We start from the raw sequence: 25,675 nt of genomic DNA, 5'->3' as shown, positions 1-25,675 counted from the left end.
TTGAATTTCTATTGGTTTTTTTGCAGGGAACCATGAGCACACCTAACAGTGACCTTTGAAGTCACCATAAGGAGGATGGGACCCCACAACGACAGTAGAGTTTGCCTTCTTTGCAGCAAAAAGTAAGCCACTGAGCAAGAAAGTGTGCTAGCCTCAACTCTTGACAGTATGTTGTACTAATAGAACTAGCAGGACACAAAAGAGAGTGACTGCCAAACCTTGCCCAGACAAGGCAGGATAGTCATTCCAAAATACTGCTTCACAAAGAAATCTGTCAGATATTCTAGGCCTGTAAGCTGGAGATGGATGCCCGACATTGCAGAGGAACTTTGGGTGACTGTCCATGCATCCAGCTGTTTCTGTCATTTCTCACAGTTTTCAGAAGTCCCTTGCTCATACTTCTTGCATACTCAATTAATATTATTTCCTTTTCAGGTCTCTGAGATAGTTGAAGACTAGATAGTTACAGTTACAGTTTTCATTGTTTACAACACTTAGAAAAAATTTCATTAAAGAAATGTAAAGTGTATAAGGTTGAGAGTTATAAAAAGATAGTTTGGGTGGTAAAGCAAGTTATGATAGAAAGTAAACTAGGCACAAGACTTTGGACTCACCAAGATAGGCTAGATATGGAGTTTTTCTCTGAATTTGTCAAATGCAAATGGACTAGACATTGTTGATTTCCCCCATACATATTGTATATAGTCATTGTATTTATTGTATATAGTTTTTTATATTAATTATGGTTTTAAAAATTTTTTAGACAAAAAGGGAAATACAGTGTTATCTTATTTATGTCTTATAAATAAAGCTTGCCTAAAGACCAGACGGTAAAACTTAGCCACTAGAGGCCAGGCAGTGGTGCCACACACCTCTAATCCCAGGATTTGGGAGACAGAGGTAGACAGATCTCTGTGAGTTCAAGGCCACCCTGGACTACACAAGATCAATACAGAAACAGATCCAGGTGATGGTGGCTCACCCCTTTAATCTCAGTACTAGAGAGAAATATAAGCCAGGATGAGTCAGGAGCTCTCTCTCTGTTTTTCAGTCTGAGGATTTCTTAGAGGTAAGAGCTCACTAGTGGTTGGCTGCTTTGCCTCTGTGCTCCTCAGATTGAACCCCAATATCTGTCTCTGGGTTTTTGTTAATTATACTACAGGCCTTGTTGAACTGTATAGAATGGACTCACACTCTGGGCTTAAATGATCCTCTCACCTCAGTCTCTTGAGTAGCTGGCACTTGTCACTGTATCTGGCAACATACTATACCATTTCTTCTTCCTTCCTTCCTTCCTCCCTCCCTCCCTCCCTTCCTTTCCTCTCTCCCTTCCTCCTGCCCTCCCTCCCTCCGTCACCCCCCTCCCTCAATTTCTTTCAAGGAGGGCAGGAGTTGAAACTGGGTCTTTTGTTTTGTTTTTGTTTTTTCATATAGATCAGGCTGGCCTTAAACTGGGAGATCTGTCTGCCTCTGCCTCCTCAGTGCTAGGATGAAGGGCATGTGCCAGCACTACCAGGGCCTTATATAGCTTATGTTACCCTTGAACTCATTATGTTGCTAAAGGTGACCTTGAACCCTTGATACTTGTACCTTCACTTCACAAGTGCTGGTATTACAGGTATGCATCATCATACCTGGCAGAATATGAGCTTTTAACTCCCTTGCTAGCCCATCCTGTAAAACGAAGAGTATTCTTTTTTTTTTTTTTTTTTTTTTTTTTTTTTTTTTTGGTTTTTTGAGACAGGGTTTCTCTGTGGTTTTGGAGCCTGTCCTGGAACTAGCTCTTATAGACCAGGCTGGTCTCGAACTCACAGAGATCCGCCTGCCTCTGCCTCCCAAGTGCTGGGATTAAAGGCGTGCGCCACCACCGCCCGGCACGAAGAGTATTCTTATTTCTGTTTCAGAAGTGAGGAAATAGAAAAGCCTATATAATATACAATATGCATATTATATGGTATATATTAATACATCACACAATTAATTGTTATAGATGTCTTATGACATGCACATAAGATATACACTATATAACATGCAGAAGAGCATACTGATAATGACTGAGTTAGCATTTAAACCAAGTCTTGCTGTTAACTATATTACACATAGCCCTTTTTATTACCCATGTGGCTAAATAGGACACTAGCTTTGACACTTACTAAATACAATCTTGGGGGTTGGAGAGTGGCTCAGTGGTAAAAGTGCTTGCCTTGCCAGCATGAGGACCTGAGTTCAGATCCTTGAGCCCAAAGAAAGCTGTGTGGACTATGCGTCCATAACCCCAGGGCTCCTACAGTAAGATGGGAGGTAGAAAGAAGGTGACAGCCAAGGACTGAGGCTGCCGGTTATCATGTGACCTCCGTGAAGTGACAAGCCTGTGCCCCTACACATGAACGTACATCACACACCCAGCGCAAACATGCCGGCAATAGCCCTTATGTCCTTAGTCATAAGAATAAATGCTTGTGAGTGAGCTAGAAGAGCAAAGTCAGCAAGCGTCCCGAAGACCAGTGTCTTTCTTACATGTGTCGAGAGAAGTACAAAGACCAGGGGACCATCACTGTGCCCTTGGACAGCCTTTTCACCTTTCTGAGTCTCAATTTACTCTTGGAGTAATGGCTCAGCAGTTAAGAGCACTGACTGCTCTTCTAGAGTAAGCTGCCATGTGGGTGCTGGGGATCAAACCAGGTTTATATATATAGTATATATAATACATTATGTAATTAATTGTTATAGATGTTATATGATATGCACATAAGATATACTGCAGCCTCAGTCCTGGTTTGATTCCCAGCACCCACATGGCAGCTTACACCTCTCTGTGACTCTAGTCCCAGGGGTCTGACATCCACTTTTGACGTCCTTAGGCCCCAGGTACCATGTGATGTACATATATGGATACAGGTAAAAAACAAAACAAAAGAACCACAAAAAAATAATAAAACAAAACAAAAAAACTCCACAAACCCATGCACATAAAATTAAAATAAATAGATCATTATTATTATAGTATTCAGAAAATAGAGAAAGATAGGGACTCTCAAATCAAATGAACCTGAAGAAATCAGATCCTTTTATTTTAAGTTTGTGGGCTTGGAAGACATATAGGCACTAGGACACACTCTCCTTATCGATAAAATCTAGGAATGCCCATCTCATACTGATAGGACAGCTAAGTAAGACAGGTAACATTAGCCTAAGTGTCTAGCCAGAGCTGGACACTAGGCGGACTGTCAATCACAGTCAATAGCTGAAGGGTTTTAAAGTTCCCACTCATCTTTGGTTTGTGTGTGTGTGTGTGTGTGTGTGTGTGTGTGTGTGTGTGTGTGTGTTGGGGGGTTAGGGTTTCATTCTGTGAGTGCAGCGCCCTCTGGTGTTCATTTTGCCAAATAGCTCTCATACTGACAGCCCTCCCAGCTACAGAAGGTGCAAATGTCGGTGGCTACTAGCACTCTCCTAAGTAACACTGAGCCCCTGTCTGTGAAGCTGAGATTTTGGACTGGGGTCTATTCTGAGACCCTGTTTGAGACAGAACGACTACATAGAGTGAAAACCAGACAGGAGACTGGAGAGATAGATGTCTCAGTGGCTAAGATAACTGGTTTTTCTTTCAGAGGACCCAGGTTCAATGCCCAGCATCCACATAGCAGCTCACAACTGTCTGTAACTCCAGTTCCAGGGGATCTGACACCCCCACACAGACATACATGCAGGCAAAACACCAATGCACATTAAATAAAAATAAAAAGAGAGAAAGACTAGACCAATAACTCTGGGCTTAAGACAAAGCTGATGATGGGAACACGTCCTGAAGGGAAGTGCTGCGTACCCCAGTTACTCTCGATTGTCCCGGCAGGTACAATTTTCATTTTGTTTTGCTGGGTGCTGATGCTGAGGTTTGGATTAAAGAGAAAGAAAGTGGGTATATGACTAGAAGAAAAATTTGGGAGATGTGGGGAGAACCTGGAGGAAGAAACTAACAACAACAAGTACCCTAAGTGGGCAAATCTTAAAGAACAAGAAAACGAGGAAACCAGGATCCCATCTGGAATGTTGAGTCAACGGTAAGCGTTTAGGAGAAAGTCCATCCGGGGAAGCCTTTGGAATGTTAGCTCATTTATTGGAGGGGGGCGTGAGGCATTCACCCTACTGGGGGTTCAAGGTTGCTAAAATACCTTCCTACGATTGGAGTACCGTGAAAACTGTACTACCTCAATATTAGGCTGCTCCAGTTAACTAAACTAATTCAGTTCATCCAACTCTAAAAATCTCTCTCACGATTTTTATAAAAACTTTTTCAAAAGCAGTAAATTATTTGTTGCCGTAAAAATCCCCTCGCTGTAAGATGCCAGCTATGACTGAGATTAACTGCAGTGTCTACTAGAAGATTCCAGAGAGACTGAGCCACCGGAGAACCTTGCAGGTGGGAAGACAACACTTTCTCCCACAGAAGCCGAACCTTCGGTGAACCACACTACCCAGAAGACCTTGCGGCCCCCGGGCCCTCGCGCCGTGCATTCCGGGATTGGTAGTTTTGGAGCCCATTTGTCTGTTCGCGCAGTGCAGGCCCAGGAACTCGCCTTCCCGGCTACCTGCGCGGCCAGGGTGCTCCTCCGCGATCAGGAAACGCGAAAGATGGCGACTGCTTGGCGACGTTGAGGCCGCGTTAGGCGGTTCAGACGCGGGGTGGTGAGTCTGGGGCAGTGGAGGCGGCTCCCACGAATTTGGAGAGTGGGCGAGAGCGGGGAGATAGCTGTGGCCTCCGCTTCTGGGACCGGATGGGGAAGAACGCCTCAGGGAAGAGGCACGAGCCCGGGAAGCTCTGGCGGGCAGGAGTCAAGGGGCGCGGGGCCCCGGGAGCAGTGGTGGCTGCCTGGGGCACAGGCCACCTCCAGGACGATGTTATGAGCCCAGACTTTGGTCCATGGACATTGCGCTTGCTATACCTCAGTCTGACTTTATTCTTGTTCCCTTACTTCTGCCAGAATGGAACTCTGATGTACTTCAGAAACCAGTCTGTGCATTCCCGCTTCGGCATCGCCAGTATTACTGCTTTTGCCGGAAATTAGTTTTAACCCTCACCCACAGTTACACATCTTCAAATTCTACCCGTGCTTTAAAAAGCACAGGAGCCACTTCTTCCTTCGATCCTTCTCTATCATCTTTACGAATGGAAAGAAACTGCTACTTGTCTGAACGTTCTTCATCTTGGCCTGTCTCATACCTTCTGCTGCTTCCTGCGCTCAGAATTTTATTTTGTAACTTCCACAGGGCCTAGAACCGAATCTTGCATATAGTAGCTCTTGATGAACAATTAAATGAAAATAATTTGTCTTTGCCCTACAACAGACCTGAGAAGCACAGCCAGGGTGTTCTGTAATTATTATTGTCTATATTTACATTTTTGGTTTTGCAGTCAGGGTCTCTTGTAGTTTAAGTTGGCCTTGAACTCAAAATGCAGCTTAGTCTGTCCTGTCTTTGAACTTGCCTTTGAGTCCTGACTTCGCCTTCTTAGTGCTAAGATTACAGTTGTGGACTACTTAGCGTTTCCTATCTCTCTCTCTCTCTCTCTCTATGTGTATATATATATATATATATATATATATATATATATATATATGAGAGAGGAAAGCAGTATTTTCAGATGAGTGGTGGTGGTGGCGCACGCCTTTAATTCCAGCACTTGGGAGGCAGAGGCAGGTGGATCTTTTGGGTTCGAGGCCAGCCTGGTCTACAGAGTGAGTTCCAGGATAGCCAGGGCTACACAGAGAAACTGTCTTTAAAACCACACACGCACACTTCCTTGTAGGTCACCACAGTAATTCTTCTCTAATGTGATCTTTGGCTGTAACCTACCCTGTTTAAGCTCTTCTAGTGTTCCCATTGAAATTAAGGTGCCTTTGCCCTGGCCCCTAACAGTTTATTCTGCTTTTTATTGTTAGTTGTAGTTCTCTTTCACGGGTTTGTATTCTTCCCCCTTCCTACCGTTGAAACAGCTGAGGTGAAGTCATCCCATACCTCCAAATCTTTGTTGACTCTTCTCTCTCTCTCTCTCTCTCTCTCTCTCTTACTCACTCTCTCTCTCTCTCTCTCTCTCTCTCTCTCTCTGGTGTTTGGCTTCTGCACTGTTACATTTTTACACCCTACCCCCATTGCTGCTGCTGCTTTTTTCCAGTTTCTTCTTGGCATTTTTCAGTGTTAGAGTGTGCCAGAGCTGGACTGTGGATCTCCTCTTCTGCTTTTTCTTTACCCTGCTGCCTGCTTAGATGACATTAAGACACAGTGACCTAGCAGCTGTCTCTGTAGTGGTGACTCGTATTTTTGTCCTTCCATGTCTCTTTTGGGTTCCTGGTTTCTCCTTCTGTCTGCTTTCTAGAATCTCTCTGTGGTTGCTTCACTGATATCGCACAAACTGGCAAAAATAGCTCTTGTTCTGTTCCTTCCCTAGTCTTCTCTGGTTGCTTCACTAAAGGCAACAAAAAGCAGTAGGTTGCTCAAACATATATTTAGGAAATGTCTTCTCACTATCTCACCCCTCCCCAAACTTTGACAGTAATATATTTATTTTATCATCAAGCAGAGTTTGCAGAAGAAGTTGTTTGTGTTGTGTGTTTTGTGTGTGTGTGAGTGGTGAGTGCATATGTGCTGGGGCAAGGGTAGCAGGGAAGGACACTGGGTGTCCTTCTCCATTCCCTCATTCCCTTGAGACAGGGGTGACGTCCTGCCTCCACCTTCTGGTAGTCCTGGGGTTACAGGCATGTTTAACCATGCCTAGCTTTAACGTGGAGACTGGGAATTTAAACATGTACAGCAAACACTTCTACCGGCTGAGCTATTTCCCCAGCCCCAAGCACTATCTGTGTCTTCTCTTTCCCTTCTTTATCAGTAAGTCTTGTCAGCTCTGCTTCCAAAGTACGTCCATCTCTGTTTACATCCCTAGAGCAAGCCTCTGCAAGTTTAGTGTAGAATTTTCTGGAATAATTTTGACTCATGGTTGGTTGAATCTGTGGATTCACTGTATTGCAGCAGCAGCAGCATGCTAAGTCGCTTGAGGAATTATACTCTGTTTAAAGCCGTCTGAGTGTTCCCATTGGTTTTAAGTTATTGAAATCCAGTGCCTTTGCCCTGGTTTTCAGCGGTTTCATGATTTGACTTCCACTCACCGATCTCATTTTTCTATATATGTATGGGTGCTTTGTGTTCATCTATATCTGTGTACCACTTGAGTTCCTGGTACCTGAGGAGGTCAAAACGGGTTTTGCCTGGAGTTACAGGTGGTTGTGAGCCACCATGTGAATTCTGGGGACCAAACCCAGGACCTCTGATAGAGCAACCAGTGCTTTTAACCACTGAGTCATCTCTCGAGCCCCATCTTATCTTTTGAAAAATCATTTGTGTATTTATTTTATTGTGAGGTGTAGGAGGAGTGTGTGCCACGGTGCCACATGTCTAGGCCAGAGCATGTGGAAATCAGTTCTCGTTCTGTCCTGTAGATCCCAGGGATCAAACTCAGATGGTCAGGCTTGGCAGCAGGCATGTTTTCCTCCTGAGCCATCTTGTGGACCTCACACTGACCTCATCTGGAATTAGCTTCCCTTTGGGTCAGTACCCACTTAGCTGCAGTCTCTTGAAAGTGTCAGGCATGTTAAACTGTTGTTCCCCCTTGCCTTGTGCTGTCTGTAGGTTATTTTTCCTGATCTCTCCATGGCTGTTTCTTCTATCATCGATCTTGTTGTGAATGTCATGCTAAGAATTCTTCCCTGAGCATTCTCTTGTTCATATCTCTGTCTCATATTACCTTGTTCTGTTATCTTTTTTGTGTTCATTCTGAGTATTTGAAATAATGTGCTCCATTGTATGAACTCAGACTGTTTACTGTCTCCTCTCCAGGACCCAGAGCAGCTTCTGACACTAGTGGGTGCTCAGTACATACTTGCAGAAAAATGAGGACAGGCATGGTGGAGTGCACTTTTAATCCCAGCATTTGGGATTAAAAGCAGGTAGTTCTCTGTGAATTAGAGGCCATCCTCATCTACATAGTGAATTCCAAGCCAGGACTACATAGAAAGGCCCTGCCCTAAAACAAAAACAGCAACAACAACAAAATCAACCAAAAAAAGAATGAACAAGGGCCAGGATGCTTTATAGAGAAAAGAAATCTCTATATAGGTTGTTTTCTTAGGGCTGTAAGTAGGAGAGAGACATACTGGGAAATGTATGATGTACTGATTTGGATATCCATCGTTTTTTAGTCATTTATGAGATAAAAATAGGTTGTCTTCACCTTTAGAAAGTGCTATTTGTTCATTTGGTTTCTCATCCTTAACATTTCCCTTCCTAAGCATATGGCAGTTCCTGGCTGGGGAAGGAGGATTCTAACAAAATGCTTAGGACACTGATACTCCAGCTGAGTCATTCGGGAATAAAATAAACTCCTAAGATAACGTGCCTACGTCATAGGGATGATGATGGAATCGAGGCAGTTTCAGACTTGCATGCCTCTTTAACTCCTAGCTGAATTAGTTTTCTAGTCGAGAACCGTGCAGTGTGCTGTGCTGTGCTGTGCTGTGCTGTGCTGTGCTGCGTATCCCAGGTGGGGGGTACTAGGAGGAGGGTAGACAGACAGCCACCAGGCTGTGAGGGTCTGAGAAGAGAATGGCCGGCACCACTTCTTTTTCCTTTTTTTTTCTTTCTTTTTTGTTTTTTTGCCAGGCGCACGCCTTTAATCCTAGCACTCAGGAGGCAGAGGCAGGTGGATCTCTGTGAGTTCAAGGCCAGCCTGGTCTACAAGAGCTAGTTCCAGGACAGGCTTCAAAGCCAAAGAGAAATCCTGTCTTGAAAACAACAAAAACCAAACAAAAGACGGGTTTCTCTGTACAGCTTTTGCTGTCCTGGAACTTGCTCTGTAGGCCAGGCTGACCTTGAACTTACTGAAATCCACCGGCCTCTGTCTCCCTGAGTGCTAGGATTAAAGGTGTGCACCACCACTGCCTGGCTTTTTTTGTTTGTTTGTTTGTTTTTGTTTCTTGAGACAGGGTTTCTCTGTGTAACTGTCCTAGCTACACATAGTCCTGGAACTAGCTCTTGTAGACAAGGCTGACCTGGAACTCACAGAGGTCCACCTGTCTCAGGCAACACTTCTATGACTTCTAGTTAGGACACTTTTTGTTACTTAATGTTCTATACTGAAATAATTCCAGTTTCCTAGGAAGTTGGGAAAAAATGTTCTTAGAGTTCCTATGCACCCTTCACCACATTTTTCATTGGTAACTAGAGCTGCTGCTGCTGCTTCCTCCTCCTCCTTCCCTCAGTGTGTGCAGGTGTGTGCGTGGGTCAGAGGTTGACAGCCGGTATCATTATTTTACTTTATTTAAAAATCTTTGACACTTCACATTTATTTTATTTCGTGTGTGTGTGTGTGTGTGTGTGTGTGTGTATAAAAGATAGGTGCAGGGAGGATTGAAAAGGGGGATGTACATGCCATAGAGTATGTGTGGAGGTCAGAGGACAACTTGCTATGGGTTGGTTCTCTTTCCTGGGTTCCAGGGATCAAACTCAGGTCATCAGGCTTGGAGATGTGACAGCAGGCAACCCCACCCCAGACCCCCACTGCCCCTAGCCCCGTTCCCAGCTATCTTGCTAGCCCAAGAAAATTTCTGATCATGGTGGGCTAGTATATCTGATAGACACCTAGAAATAGAAATAAGTGGTGTTTACTAACTCTTCCTCTTCACACACATACCCCAGACAGTAGCCCTGGCTGTCTTAGAACTCACTACTTAGCCCACGCTGGTCTTGAATTTGTGGTTATTCCTCCTGCATCAGCTTTCAAAGTGTTGGGATTACAGGTATAAGCTAACACAATTGACTTCTAACACATCTTTTTAATAATAATTCTTTGTAGTTTAGTTACAAAACCATGGTATCCTCATTGTATATATTTAGAAGTGAATATGCACCCAGGTGTGTGACCTCGAATCCAACACTTGGGAAATGAGACAGGAAGACCACCGTGGGTTAAAGGCCAGCCTGCGCTATAAAGTGAGACCCTGTCTCCACAAGTGAATAAGTGAATATATAAAAAGAAATCACAAGGAGACAATATAGTGTAATGAATAAGAGTGGGCTTTTTTTGTTTGTTTTTCAAGACAAGGTTTCTCTCTGTTGTCCTGGCTGTGCTGGAATTCACTCTGTAGATTAGACTGGCCTCAAACTCACAGAGATCCTCCTGCCTCTGCCTCCTGAGTGCTCGTATTAAAGGCATGTGCCACCCTTCCCAGCATAAGAATGGGCTTTTCAAGTCAGACTACTAGATCTTTGCTATCTAGAATTTGTGATACCTCAAGCAATTAGTATATGTACCTATGCCTCAGTTTTCTCATCTTTGAAGTAGGTATACTAATGTTTTGAGATTACTGAACTGTGCGTAGTAAGTACTTGTGTTTCCCACACAGATGGCAGGAGAACTGGTTGACAAAAAGGACCGAGACGTGTCACCCAAGGAGGAAAGGAAGCGATCACGGACTCCTGATAGAGAGCGAGATAGAGACCGGGACCGGAAGTCCTCCCCATCTAAAGATAGAAAGCGGCATCGGTCACGGGATAGGCGGCGAGGAGGTAGCCGTTCTCGCTCTCGGTCCCGCTCCAAGTCTGCAGAGAGGTAAAGTGACTTTGTATGTTTTCACACAAGAAGAGGGAGAGAGAACATTGATGCCTCCAGCGTTAATCAACCGCTTTTCCTATACTAGCTCACCCTTGTCCCAGGTGGACCTGCAAGTTCTCTCAGCTTTCTCTTTCCTTTTCCCTTTGGTTTTCTGAAGTGTGGTGTCACTGTGTAGTCCAGATGGACCAAAACGTAGGGTGTTCCTCTGCCCCAGACACCCAGCATAGTGACTAGTTCCTCAAGGTTAAAAGTGAGCTTATAAGGTAAAGATCCAGGTGGTAAGGAAGATGGCTCAGCTGTTCTCACAGTTCCTGATGTGCTTGCACTAAGTAGCCCTACAACAGCGCTCTGGGAGATCCTTCAGGATGAGGAACTGTGCGCTGTTCAGGTGCAGGCCAAGGTCTGGGTAAAGTGCTTGCTATGCAAGCATGAGGACCTGGGTTGGGATCCTGAGTACACATGTAAGAGGCTACGTGTGGGAGCATGTGCCTGTAATGCCTACTGTAGCAGGGGCTGTAATGCCTACTGTAGCAGGGGCTGTAATGCCTACTGTAGCAGGGGCTGTAATGCCTACTGTAGCAGGGGCCGGCCTGCTGGGCCAGCCAGCCTAGCCAGTCAGTAAGCTCCAGGTTCAGGGAGGGATCCTGGTTTTTTAAGAAAAGAAAAAAGGAAGAAAAAAAAAGAGGGAGATGGCTCAGTGGCTAAGGACACTGGCTACTCTTCCAGAGGACCCAGGTTCTATTTCTAACACCCACATGATGGCTCACAACTGTCTGTAACTCTGGTACAAGGGGATCTGATATCCTCTTCTGGCCTCCTTGGGCAATAGGCACACATGTAGCACATAAACATCCATGCAGGAAAACACATAAATAAAATAACTTTTTTCTTTTTAAAGTAGAAGGACTGTGGAGATGACTCAGTGTAAGCATCAGGGCCTGAATTCAAATCCCCAGCACCGAAATAAGAAGCTAGGGGTGCCTGTAATCTCTGGGACAGGCAGATGCCAACATCTCACTGGTCAGTCAGCCTAGCCAAAATGACAGGGTTCCAGTCCAGTGAGACTAGTAGTCAGGGTTCTCTGGAGTGACAGAACTTAGAGTATACCTCCTTATGTATAGAAAAAGGGGGTTACTAGATTGTGGTTCATCTAATCCAACAATGGCTGGCTGTGAATGGAAAGTCCGAGAATCCAGTAGTTCTCAGTCCACAAGGGTGTATGTCTCAGCTGGTCTTGAGTAGACACTGGAATCCTGAAGAAGTAGGCTGTAACACCAGTGAAGGAATGGACTTGTTAGCAAGGCAAGGGAAGCAGACAAAGAGCAAAACCTTCCTTCTTCCTTGTCCTTATATAGACTTCCAGCAGAAGGCGTGGCCCAGATTAGATCTTCCTACCTCAAAGATTTGGATTAGAAGTAGATCTTCCTACTTCAAATTAAGCAAAACTCCCTCACAGGTGCACCCTTCATTTTTGAGTTTTAGTTCCAGATGTAGTCAGGTTGACAACCAAGTATAGTCATCAGAGGGACCTTGTATAAGGCTGAAAGCTGAGGAGGAAGACATCTGATGTCCTGCATGCACGTGCCTGGGCGTTTGCACCTGCACACCTCTATGCATTCACTGTGCACACATACGCCATGCACACATTCACCATGCACACATACGCCATGCACACATTCACCATGCACACATACGCCATGAACACATACGCCATGCACACATTCACCATGCACACATACGCCATGCACACATTCACCATGCACACATACGCCATGCACACATTCACCATGCACACATACGCCATGCACACATACGCCATGAACACATACACCATGCACACATTCGCCATGCACACATACGCCATGCACACATACACCATGCACACATACGCCATGAACACATACGCCATGCACACATACGCCATGAACACATACGCCATGCACACATACGCCATGCACACATACGCCATGAACACATATGCCATGCACACATACGCCATGCACACATACGCCATGCACACATACGCCATGCACACATTCGCCATGCACACATACGCCATGCACACATTCTCCATGCACACATTCTCCATGCACACATACGCCATGCACACATAAACACACAGGTAACACAAATAAAATGGAGTGTGGTAGAAGACATTTGATGTCAGCTCCAGCCTGCACACATGTATACAAGGGTACATGTATCTACACCTCCATACACACCACACACACAGATCTTACTAGAATTTCCCTGAGAAATACATTTTCCAGTTTATTTTTTTTTTTTTTTTTTTTTTTTTTTTTTTAATTTTATTTATTTATTATGTTTACAATATTCTGTCTGTGTGTGTCTGCAGGCCAGAAGAGGGCACCAGTTCTCATTACAGATGGTTGTGAGCCACCATGTGGTTGCTGGGAATTGAACTCAGGACCTTTGGAAGAGCAGGCAATGCTCTTAACCTCTGAGCCATCTCTCCAGCCCCATTTTCCAGTTTATTAAACACTACTTTGAGGAGAAAGCATGGGAACCTTCTCAGGACCTCAATGAAGGAAGAAATTCTAGAAGTAGCAAGTGATTTCTTAAATGTTTTGTCTTCCAGAGAACGACGACACAAAGAACGAGAGCGAGATAAAGAACGGGATCGGATTAAGAAGGAGCGGGACAGAGACAAGGATGGACACAGGAGGGACAAGGACCGCAAAAGATCCAGGTAACAGTGAGTGTGGGCTTTAGGCTATGCTATGCGTCACCTTTGCTGCTCTGTGGCTCAGCTTCATGGGAAAAGTAGATTCTATTGGTAGTTTCCACAGAGTGTACTTCCTAAGAAAGTGTGTGTTATTTTCTATTTATTTGTTTATATATTTAATTATTATTTTTTGTTCATTGATGTGAGAGTCAGATGCCCTGGAACTGGAGTTACAGACAGTTGTGAGCTGCCGTGTGGGTGCTGGGAATTGAACTCAGGACCTCTGGAAGAGCAGCCAGTGCTCTTTACCTCTGAGCCGTCTCTCCAGCCCCTGTAAGCCTACTGCCTGTGTTGGGATTGCAGGTGTGAGCCACTGTGCTCGGCTCAGCATATATCTTTTTTGGAAAGTAAAATGGCTCTTCCTTTAAGTGGTCTGTGACCTGTGGAAATGATTAACTACTCTTCTGACCCCGAAAACCCTACAAAATGAAGTAAATCAAGGAGTTCAAATCTTCACGTTTACTTTAAGCACACCTGTGTAATTGCCCATGCCATCAAGGCTATGCATATCTAAAAAGCCACCAGGTGTCTGACGGATGTCACTCTAAATTGTGCCGTCCCAGCAGTATAACAATGGAGTCCATAGGTATTCCCAAGACAAACAGTGGGGCTGGCACCCCTAAAACCGTGCTGAATTTTGCTGCACATGCTTAAAAATATGGAGCAGTGCTGAAGCTCAGGCTTCCAGTCCCTGAACAGCAGGTGAATGGAGCACTAAGGCGCGCTGGTGCCCTCACAGAGTTCAAGGTTGGGTTAATTCATGTGAGCTTCCCTCAACATTAAAATGATTCTCATGGAATAGGAACAAACTGTTTCCCAAGCCAGAAGAAGAAGCAGCTAAACAAGAAGAAGAGATATCCCAGAAGAAACTGAGGAAACAAAATCTTACGGCACAGGGATCATTTAGCATAAAATAAACACAAATAAAAGTAAAAAAAGAAAAAATAAAGTGAAGTGGGGGTAGGGATGTTCAGTGGTAAGAGCACAAGGGCCTGAGTTTAGATCCCAAACAAAAAAATCAGTGCTGCCAGGCAGTGGTAGAGCATGAGGAAGCAGAGACAGCCTGGTCTACAGACCAACTTCTAGGACAGCAGGGGCTACTCAGAGAAGCCCTGTCTCAAAAAACAAAACAAAAAAAGAGGAAAGAAAACAGAAAGAGGTTATAACATGATGTCCTAGCTATAAAACAGAAAGGTGGAAATTGGGGCTCTTCTTCCTGTGGCCTCTGTGCACATATTGAACATACATGCACCCACACACCTCACCCCCCACAAAACGAAAAGCAGAAAGTAAAATAGTTAAGGTCACATTTTGATGTTCAGAGTATTCTTGGAATTTATAAATTAATTTGAAAATCTTACCAATTAATCAAACATTCCCATAACTCTATTATACCATTCAATTGCTTATCTAGGCTACATAAATAAATTTAATAGATTAATAGAATATCTTTTAAAATTTTTAATTTGGGGGCTGGAGAGATGGCTCAGTGGTTAAGAGCATTGCCTGCTCTTCCAAAGGTCCTGAGTTCAATTCCCAGCAACCACATGGTGGCTCACAACCATCTGTAGTGAGGTCTGGTGCCCTCTTCTGGCCTGCAGACATACACACGGACAGAATATTGTATACATAATAAATAAATAAATAAATAAATAAATATTTTTAAAAAATTATAAAATTTTTAATTTGGGCTGGAGAGATGTACTCTTGCAGAAGACCCAGGTTCAGTTCCCAGCACCCAAATCTAGTGATTCACAACTGCCTGTAGCTATAGCTACAGCCCCTTAGGACCCAGTGCATCTGACCTCAGTGAGCATCTGCACTCACCTCACACCCCCGCAGACACATGCACATAATTAAAAATAGAAATAGATTCTTAATTTTAAAAATTTAGATTTATTTATTTTTATTTTGTGTGTGTGTGTGTACACCAATGTATGCCTGGTGTCCCCTGAAGTGAGAGGAGAGGAGGGCATTGGATCCCTGGGACTGGAGTGAAGGATGGTTGTGAGCCACCATGTGGGTGCTGCAAAAGCTGAGGACAGGCAAGATGGTTCAGCGTGTTAAAGCACTTGCTGACCAACAAGTCTGACAACCTGAGTTTGATCCCCAGGACTCAGAGTGAAAGGAGAGAACTGACTTCTACCAATTGTCCTCAGACCTTGTACAAATGTGCAGGTGCACACGAACACGTGTGTGCACACAAAATGTGGCAATAAAAAATGTAAATTAAAATAAAAGGGCCAGGCCTGGTGGCATACACTTTTAATCCCAGCAGGAGGCAGAGGCAGGTGGATCTCTGTTAGTTTGAGGTCAGCCTGGTCTACAAATCGAGTTCCGTTCCAGGACAGCCAGGACTAAACAGATAAATCCTGTCTCAGAAAAAAAAAAGAAAAAAGTATTGGGTGTGGTGGCGCATGCCTTTAGTTCCAGCACTTGAGAGGCAGAGGAAGGCAGACCTCTGGGTTTGAGCCAGCCTGGTTTACAAAGCTAGTACCATGCCAGCCAGGGCTACAAGAAAGCCTGGAAAGAAAGGAAGGAAGGAAGGAAGGAAGGAAGGAAGGAAGGAAGGAAGGAGAATTGAGTGAGAGAGGGTATGTTCCCAGGAAGTAATATATCACTTCTCTGTAGAATTCTTAGCAGGTGTGGTGTGTAGGTTAAAGGGAAAGGAGAACGTAACATACAGCAAGTGTGAAGGACCTGAGATGGGAATAGTGCTCAGGGGAAGATGAGGTGTAACTGTATTTCTCTTCAGCTGTGGGAGCCCAGCCATGTGTGCTCAGTTCACTATTATAGTTGAAGGTAATTTTTTTTTTTCAATGTGCAACTAATGTTTGGGATTTTTGATTTTTTTTTTTTTTTTTGCCAAGCCAGAGTTTCTCCATGTAGCCCTGGCTGTCCTGGAACTCGCTTTGTAGACCAGGCTGGCCTTGAACTCAGAGATCCACCTGCCTTTGCTTCCCAAGCACTAGGATTAAAGACATGCACCACCACTGCCCTGCTGGTTTTATTGTTGCTGTCATTTTTTATGTTGGGTCTCACTTGGTAGCCAGGGTGATCTCAGACTTGTCTCAGTCCTCCTGCCTGTCACCTTGAGTGTTAAACTAAAGAGATGAGCCATTACACCTGTCTAAAATCTAAAAGATTTTTTCTTATCTTAAATTAAAAAAAAATTATTTCTTTTATAGTTTGAGATTATACTATATCATCTCCCTTTTCTTTCCTCTCTAAACCCTTCCATATAACCTTTTTCACTTTCGAATACATGACCTCATGCTCCATTTCCATGTAATTGTCGTTACATATGTGTATGTATGTGTATTCCAAAATACATAAGTACATCTGCTCAATACAAGTAATGTTACTTGTGTGTATGTTTTCAGGGCTGATCACTTGGTATTGGAGAAACAATTGGTGGCCTCTTTCCTGGAGAACACTATTCTCTTGATCTCAGCATTCCTGAATTGCCTGTAGTTCTTTGTGTAGCGTTGAGGCCAGGCTTCCCATCCATGTTAGCATGTCTATTGTCCTTGTTCAGCTCACATTACACAGTCATGTTGGTGAGACTTCATGGGTGTGACTAATTTTCTAGGACAAAGTCTCCCTATGTGGTTTTGACTGTCTTGAAACTATGTAGACCAGGCTGGCCTCAAACTCTCAGAGATCCACCTGCCTCTGCCTCCTGAGTGCTGGGATTAAAGACGTATGCCCCCTACCCTGACTGGTTTAGAACTTCTGATGACAGTAGTGAAGGTCCACTTTCCTGAAGGGCTTAGTCAGTAAGTGGGGACAAGATAAGGCATCCTTAGGTTTCAGAGCAAGCAGGGAACTAGGCCTTGCTTAAGAGAGCATTAGGACTTGAAGGATGACTATGGGCCAGTCTTAGTAATAGGAAAACATCTGTACTCTTTTGGGGGCTCAGCCTAAATCTCATCCATAGGCTAGGGTATGAGAGCTATGACCTTTCTCTTTTTCCTCAAAGCTTGTCTCCTGGTCGAGGAAAAGATTTCAAATCTCGGAAAGACAGAGACTCTAAGAAGGGTGATGAGGATGAACATAGTGACAAGAAACCTAAGGTAAAGAAGACTTGTGAGTCTTGTCTTCAGCTCAAGGGAGAGAATCATTTTTGTTTGTTTGTTTGTTTGTTTTTTAATTCTTTTTTTAATTTTTTTAAATTATTTTCGAGACAGGGTTTCTCTGTGTAGTTCTGCTGTCCTGGAACTCATTCTGTAGACCAGGCTGACGTTGAACTCACAGAGATCCTCCTGCCTCTGCCTCTGGGTGTGGATGGGTACAGGTGTGTGCCACCACCACCCAGCTGAGGGAGAGAATGTTTATGAGCCAAGTCCCCATGTTTTATGTTCAGATCCAGCCATTGTCCCTGGAGGAACTTCTGGCCAAGAAAAAGGCTGAGGAAGAAGCCGAAGCTAAGGTAAGAATTTGGGGTCTGTATCAATATGTTCCATCCGCCGTAACAGAGCACCACAGACTGGGCAGCTTCAGCATCAGCGCTGGATGTTAGAAGTCTCAGCTGCAGTGGCAGTAGTGGTTGCTTCTGAGGCCCGTGTTCCTAGAGGTCTTTCCTCTGATGTTCTCTCATGAACACAAGGCCTTACTTAGTGTGCTAGACAAGTAACTTGCCATGGCCCCCAACTCTCTGCAGCCCCCTTCATGCTTTTTATTATGATGAGGGAAAGGTTTAGCTCATAGCAGAGTCCTAGGCCTCTGTATTTTTATCAGAATATTTAATATCTGAGCAAGTATCTAGGGGCTTCCTTGGGTCTCTGTAGCAGTGATGTGGTTGTTCCTGCCCCAGGCTCTCTGATACTTACTCATTCCCATCTGTCTTGAAGCCCAAGTTCCTCTCCAAAGCAGAGCGGGAAGCTGAAGCTCTGAAGCGGCGGCAGCAGGAAGTGGAAGAGCGCCAGAAGATGCTGGAAGAAGAGAGGAAGAAAAGGAAACAGTTCCAGGATTTGGGCAGGAAGATGCTAGGTTTGTTTTCTATCCTGAGCAGGAAGGATGGGCTGAAATTGTGGAGAAATAGAAACTTGGACTGTAGCTGTAGCTCAGTGGTGGAATAGTTGCCTAGTGTATATAAGGCCCTGGGTTTGACCCCCAACCATTGCAAGAAAGAAAGGGGAGGGTGGAAGATAGGAACTTGTTTGTTACAGAATTTGGAAAGGGAAAAAAGTGGTGAAAGCTTATGGGACTGTCTATTAGATCTCCTTGTCTACGTGTGTGCACTCATTTTCCTCATTTGTACTGGATTCCTTCCAGGACCTCTTCCTCCCACTGAGCTCTTTTGTAGCTTTTCCTTCTTTGATCTGCAGAAGATCCTCAGGAGCGGGAGCGGCGGGAACGGAGAGAGAGGATGGAGCGGGAGACCAATGGGAACGAGGATGAGGAAGGGCGCCAGAAGATCCGGGAAGAAAAGGATAAGAGCAAGGAGCTGCATGCTATTAAGGTGCTGGCTAGGCCCTCACAAACAGGCGTTAGTTATCTGCCGCTCTGGTCTTGGGCCTGGGCCTTGGGACTGACCAGCTTTGTGTTCTCTTCCTGAGTAGGAGCGTTATCTGGGTGGCATCAAAAAACGGCGCCGAACAAGGCATCTCAACGACCGAAAGTTTGTGTTTGAGTGGGATGCATCTGAAGACACCTCCATTGACTACAACCCCCTGTGAGTAGCTCTGTGCCCACCAGCTGGGTCATGGACTAAATGATCCTAGAAAGGACTGATGACAGGAAAGCGAGGTGGACGAGGAAGAGGAGATTGATAGACTAGCGTTCACCCCGCCTTCTGAGCTCAGCAAGGTGCTGGCTGGAGTGTTGGCAGACTTCCCTTGCCTCCTATAGCTACCTTTCTACTTTATCTCTCCATCCCAGGTACAAAGAACGGCACCAGGTGCAGTTGTTGGGGCGAGGCTTCATTGCAGGCATTGACCTAAAGCAGCAGAAACGAGAACAGTCACGTTTCTATGGAGACCTGATGGAAAAGAGGCGAACCCTGGAAGAAAAGGAACAAGAGGAGTGAGTAATTGGGTTTAGGGTGATTGGATGGAGCCCAGACTCTACAGAAAGGACTGTATTAATCTTCATCATGTCTCTCTTCAGGGCAAGACTCCGTAAACTTCGTAAGAAGGAAGCCAAGCAACGCTGGGATGATCGCCATTGGTCCCAGAAGAAGTTAGACGAGATGACAGACAGGGACTGGAGGATCTTCCGTGAAGACTATAGCATTACCACCAAAGGTGGCAAGATCCCCAATCCCATCCGGTCCTGGAAAGATTCGTCTCTGCCCCCACATATCTTGGAAGTCATTGATAAGTGTGGCTACAAGGTAAAGGAGCAGATTGGCTTAGGAGATCTGCTGCTTTCCCTGTTACATTCTAATACTATAAATGTAGTTGGGACTGGAGAATTTGTTCCTTCCCTATCTAGTGTCTTCTCTGTCCCTGGGCACCAGACAAACCACACGGTCACTCTCCTGTGGGAGTGCGGGCCTTTAGGGATTATGTTTGTCCTTGTGTCCCCTTCCCTTTGTGTCTCAGGTACATGGTAGTAGCATGTGTGCCCACTGTGTTAGCACTATTCCAGGTCATGTGAGTCTCTACCCATTGCTTTTGTTCTGGGTCACCGTAGGAGCCAACACCTATCCAGCGTCAGGCCATTCCTATTGGGCTACAGAATCGTGACATCATTGGTGTGGCTGAGACCGGCAGTGGCAAGACAGCAGCCTTCCTTATCCCGCTACTGGTCTGGATCACCACACTTCCCAAGATTGACAGGTATGGTCAGCTATTACCAGTTAGGCAGATTTGGTGAGTAGAAAAGATGAGGCAAACAAGAGTCCGTAGGGGCTTTGTTTGTTGTTTGTTGAGAAAGGGCTGGATTCCCTTTGTAGAGGATGATCTTAACTGATCCTCCTGCCTTCAACCCTCACCTAGTGCTGATATTACATGTGAACCACCATGTTTTGTGCAGTTCTGGGGATTAAACATAGAACGTCATATATGTTATGCAATGGTTGTACTTCTGATACCTTCAGCATGTCTCCCCCTCCCCAAACTGCTACCTTTAATTTTTAAATATTTTTAGTCAGAGGCTCTTTAATCTGGGTTGGATACTAGGAAATAAGTAGATCTTATCAAAGAGCAAGGATTGCTCCTTGGAGAACTTGGTTATCTTGTAGTCCAATTTTTGCAATGGAACCTGCCCATTCCCATAGCTGCCCTGAAGAATGACTTTGTCTTGCTCCTACTTGTGGTTGGACGAGACAAAGCTTATGAAACTGTGGGATACTCCATTTACCACAGGATCGAAGAGTCAGACCAGGGCCCTTACGCCATTATTCTGGCTCCTACCCGTGAGTTGGCTCAGCAGATTGAGGAAGAAACCATCAAATTTGGAAAGCCACTAGGTATCCGCACAGTGGCTGTCATTGGTGGCATCTCCAGAGAAGACCAAGGCTTCAGGCTACGCATGGGTTGTGAGGTTTGTTTTTCAAATGAGAATTAATTCTAGTGACAGTGAAGTAAAACATGCCCCTGGCAATGCTGAAGCATGCAAGGCAGCCCGTTTATACTGGGTCTGAGTTGATGAGGATGACTGACCAGGTCTCTTCCTCACTGAGATACGAACTCAGATCACTGGATTCAGAGTTCACAGAAGCTGGTGCAGTTAATTATAGTAATATATACTAATTAGTAATGCTAATAATTAATGGTCATCACAACAGCCATATGAGAGTGGGTAGTGATATAGATTATACACTGTTTTATAGATGAAGACGAGGTTAATAACTTGTCTGCAGTCACACATGGCTGTCAGTGGGCCACATGGAAAAGGGCCCACTTCATAACCAAAGCCTGTGTTCTTTTTTTTTTTAATATTTATTTATTTATTATGTATACAATATTCTGTCTGTGTGTATGCTGCAGGCCAGAAGAGGGCACCAGATCCCATTACAGATGGTTGTGAGCCACCATGTGGTTGCTGGGAATTGAACTCAGGACCTTTGGAAGAGCAGGCAATGCTCTTAACCTCTGAGCCATCTCTCCAGCCCCAAAGCCTGTGTTCTTATTACTCTTGTAAAACCATAGATGAAGAGGTCCTTTAAGGAGTCTGCTAAGAGAGTGTTCTTGTGTAGACGTCTCAGTGTAATCCCTCTGTGTGGTATTAGCCTTTCTCCATCTAAGGAAGAACCTCTTGCATAGCCACGTGTCTCATCCTGGTCTTACTCAGAAGCCCCATTCATTCCTGAAGGAAATGGAAGGTAGCAGATGATTTCATGTCGGTTCTCAGGAACCTTAAGTACCAAATCTGACTGGAGGTTGGAGTTGAAGTTCCTTCACTTTGAAGGTCTGTTGCTAAGTGGGTGGATAGTTCACAGGAGAAAGAAAAGAAGGAATTTGCCTGCTAAGGCCGTGTTTGATTACGCCGTATCTCCCAGATTGTGATCGCCACCCCAGGACGTCTCATCGATGTGCTGGAGAACCGCTACCTGGTGCTGAGCCGCTGTACCTATGTGGTTCTGGATGAGGCAGACAGGATGATTGACATGGGTTTTGAGCCAGATGTACAAAAGATCCTGGAACACATGCCTGTCAGCAACCAGAAACCGGACACAGATGAGGCTGAGGACCCAGAGAAGATGTTGGCCAACTTTGAGTCAGGAAAACATAAATACCGCCAAGTAAGGAAACTTCATTGGGAGAAGTGGGGCCAGTTCCCAAGTCTGTTTTCATACCCTTCTTGCCTAGTGTGGGCCCAGTGCACGTGCTTCCAGCATGCTAGTGGTGCCTGGTGCAACCCTCTGGGCCCAGTGCACATGCTTTTAGCATGCTAGTGGTGCCTGTTTACAGTCCTCTGTGGGCCCAGTGCACAAGTCCAAAGGGTGGAACTGTTTAGATTAACCTGGAGAATCATGCTATGTAGAAAAAAAAATAGTGCCAGGCATGGTGGCTCACACCTAAAATCTCAGCATTCAGGAGGCAGAGGCAGAAAGATTGCCCAAGGTTGAGGCTAGCTTGTCTTACATGTGAATTCCAGATCAGTCATATCTACACATCAAGAAAGCTAAACAAAAGTAAGGAATCGCCGGGCGGTGGTGGCACACGCCTTTAATCCCAGCACTCGGGAGGCAGAGGCAGGCGGATCTCTGTGAGTTCGAGACCAGCCTGGTCTACAAGAGCTAGTTCCAGGACAGGCTCCAAAACCACAGAGAAACCCTGTCTCGGAAAAAAAAAAAAAAAAAAAAAAAAGTAAGGAATCACAGTGCTATCTGGATCACAGGTTGTAGCAAATGCTTTTGGTCCTTCTTGCCATAGATAAAAAGTAAAGATCATTGTTTCCCAGGGTGACAAGTATCGGATTTATAGCAGGACTCATTTAATGTCTTTAGCCTGAGATGACCTGTCTGTGGTGACAGCAGGGTATGTAGTTCCGTCTGCCTGGGCCCAGGGCTGAACCTCCTGTTTTATAGACAGTCATGTTCACGGCTACTATGCCCCCAGCGGTGGAGCGTCTAGCCAGAAGCTATCTTCGGAGACCTGCTGTGGTATACATTGGCTCTGCAGGCAAGCCCCATGAGCGTGTGGAACAAAAGGTCTTCCTCATGTCAGAATCAGAAAAGAGGTATGGAGCCAGCTGAGCTGGGATACCTGGGTGGAAAAAGGGCTTTTGTTAACAGTTCCTTTCATTGTGGGGTAGCTGCTTCACTGCTGAAGGACCCTGAAGTCTGTTGGGGTTGAGTGTCTCACTGGGTCAGGAGTACTGTGTATCTCATTTTCTTTTTCCCCCAGGAAAAAGCTGCTGGCAATTTTGGAACAAGGTTTTGATCCACCCATCATCATTTTTGTCAACCAGAAGAAGGGTTGTGATGTGTTGGCCAAGTCTCTTGAGAAGATGGGGGTATGTCTGGCAGGCAGAGCAAAGACTAACCTTGCTGCTGCTGCTCTCTAGGGACAGGGTGGGCAGTGCCAGGTCTCCTCACTGTTTAATCTCTGCAGCATCTAACGAAGCAGAGCCAAAAGAAGAGTGTGGTTTGAGGAAAGAAGGAAGAGCCCCTGTGGATCTCCATGTAATGGGGTGGGGCTGTTGGAGAGGGGTGTGTGCTGTCTGAGATGGTGTAGTGACAGAGGTGCTGACGGCCAGCCCCTGAACTGCTAATGAGGCAGAGGGCGTCCTCACCACTCAGTTCTTGACATTCTTAACTTTCCTGCTCCGTTTCCATGCTGATTCCCGTGCCTGTATTCTCCTTCAGAACCTGTCATCTGCTGGGCTCTCACCTCAGCAGATTGCTCTGCCCTGCCCGCCCCCCCCCCCCCCAGCACTCCGTACTTCCTTCATTTTCTGCTCTAGCTCACCTGCTTTCCTCACTTCTCTTCAACTCCTTTTCTTCCTGTGCTCTCTCCTACCTTCTGCCCCCCAGTCCTCATTCCTGCTCCCTTTTTTCTTCTGCCTTTCACAGTACAATGCCTGTACACTGCATGGTGGAAAAGGCCAGGAGCAGCGAGAATTTGCATTGTCCAACCTCAAGGCTGGAGCCAAGGATATTTTGGTGGCTACAGATGTGGCTGGTCGTGGTATTGATATTCAAGATGTGTCTATGGTTGTCAACTATGATATGGCCAAAAATATTGAAGGTGAGTGCCAGCAAAGGTGGCTTCAGTTCAGGGTAAGGAGAGACCACTTGTATCCTCCCTCTCAGAGTCAGGGTGCTCTGAAAAGCTGTTCTAGTCTGGACGATGTGGCCCCAGTGTCTAGGATGACACTTCATGGGGGCTAGTTGACCCTTAGTGTTGCCACGTGACGAGTCAGCAGTGGGAGACAGGCAGAGAGGCGAATACTGTGGCTTCACCAGGTGTCGACAGCAGGAGCTGAATTGCTTGCCCATGGAGGTTGGGTGGGGTAGAGTAGCCATCAGGACATCTGTCTTGGTCTGGAGTGACATCCTTCTGCTCCGCAGATTATATTCACCGAATTGGCCGCACGGGAAGAGCAGGCAAGAGTGGTGTAGCCATCACCTTCCTCACCAAAGAGGACTCAGCTGTGTTCTATGAACTGAAGCAAGCTATCCTAGAGAGCCCGGTGTCGTCCTGCCCTCCAGAGCTAGCAAACCACCCCGATGCCCAGCACAAGCCAGGCACCATCCTCACCAAGAAGCGCAGGGAAGAGACCATCTTTGCTTGACACAACACTTGATTGCATTGATAAAACGTGCTCCGAAGAGGGTGCCTGTCCTTTTAACCCTCACATCCCTCTTTCCGGGCTCTCATTCTTGGGTATGGGGTTTAGGAAACAATCAGATTCCCTGGTCCGGAGCCTGTGAGGTGGGCTCCATGGGGACAGGAAGATGGAGGAACATATTACGTCAGGTTTCATCCAGCTCTGCCTCTTGCAGCCTTGTTGCTGTCCTGGTTACAGGGCAGCTGCCTAGCCCTGTCCCCCAACCTGAACAAACACCTGGCCACCTGGAGGTGACTTCCTTCAGCACATGTGTGACTGTACTGCAGTACGTTTTTGCCCTAACTGACCCAGGGGATCTGGCATCATGAGGATTGTGGACCTTGGACTCTGTCACTCTGACAACAGGTTGAGAGCCTTCAGAGCTGTGCAAAGCCCTATGCCACAGGGTGCTGTGCACTCTAGGCATCTCCGCCCCCCCCCCCCAACCCGGGACTCTTTTTTAGATATGGGGACTGGGTGAGCTGACTGTGTCCATCATTAAGTCACTGAGTGAAATTTCTGTTTTCTATTCTCTGAGAAGATAAGTTTATATGTTCTGAGAATAAATACATGAATATTAAGGTTGTCTCTAGGTCTGGCTAATCTTCCTCTCTGGGAACCACAGAAGTCAGCAAAAACAGCATTGGCTGAACATGAGTTAGCTGAGAAAATGAGAGACAACCACACTAAAAGAAAGGCCTAGCTTCTCAGCTAGTACGTTTATCTGTAGGCAACACTGGAGGGCAGATGGGAGAGCATGGCAGCAGGACGTGCCTAATCTGGCTTCTCCTGCTCCTGGTTAGAGTCAGCACTGGAGTTAGGTCCCTGTCCTCTTCAGACACATGCTCTACTTAGCCCCTGGAAGGTAGGCAAGCATGTGAATTCAAGTTACAGCTTACTTGTGGAGCCCTGGGGGACAGTAGGAAGCTTTGTCCATGCTGCTTCCTCACTTCTCAGAGCAAGTCCCTTCTGCACAGCCATCCATCTCCCTCCAGACACTGGGCCTGGGGTGTGTTGTGCCCACAAATACAATGCTTCTTGCAGTT

At 45.6% G+C, this 25,675-nt stretch overlaps 1 protein-coding gene across 1 annotated transcript; it reads left to right on the top strand.

The window, feature by feature from the left end:
• Positions 1-4,550: 4,550 nt before the first annotated feature.
• On the top strand, positions 4,551-25,217 carry Ddx23 (DEAD-box helicase 23). The gene is made up of 17 exons (XM_041642749.1): positions 4,551-4,683; positions 10,449-10,654; positions 13,257-13,367; positions 17,386-17,479; positions 17,770-17,835; positions 18,257-18,395; positions 18,734-18,867; positions 18,968-19,080; positions 19,287-19,430; positions 19,515-19,740; positions 20,043-20,188; positions 20,717-20,894; positions 21,853-22,095; positions 22,885-23,036; positions 23,204-23,312; positions 23,872-24,046; positions 24,370-25,217. Exons 2-17 carry the CDS (start codon positions 10,449-10,451, stop codon positions 24,591-24,593), a joined length of 2,460 nt encoding a protein of 819 aa, XP_041498683.1. The 5' UTR covers positions 4,551-4,683; the 3' UTR covers positions 24,594-25,217.
• Positions 25,218-25,675: the final 458 nt, after the last annotated feature.

This window comes from Microtus oregoni, unplaced genomic scaffold, assembly GCF_018167655.1.
Source record: "Microtus oregoni isolate MIOR12 unplaced genomic scaffold, Mior012 000077F_ref0000221, whole genome shotgun sequence".
In the NCBI taxonomy this organism is placed as follows: domain Eukaryota; kingdom Metazoa; phylum Chordata; class Mammalia; order Rodentia; family Cricetidae; genus Microtus; species Microtus oregoni.
Note: the sequence above shows the minus strand (reverse complement) of the source record. Positions and strands in the feature narration are given on the sequence as shown.

What these genes read in the sequence shown, in the direction of transcription:
- Ddx23 (XM_041642749.1), top strand. Translation starts at nt 10,449, where the DNA reads ATGGCAGGAGAACTGGTTGACAAAAAGGACCGAGACGTGTCACCCAAG. An exon ending in GAAGAAAAGGAACAAGAGGA is followed by an intron (nt 19,431 to 19,514) that starts GTGAGTAATTGG and finishes GTCTCTCTTCAG; the next exon opens with GGCAAGACTCCGTAAACTTC. An exon ending in AGTCTCTTGAGAAGATGGGG is followed by an intron (nt 23,313 to 23,871) that starts GTATGTCTGGCA and finishes TGCCTTTCACAG; the next exon opens with TACAATGCCTGTACACTGCA.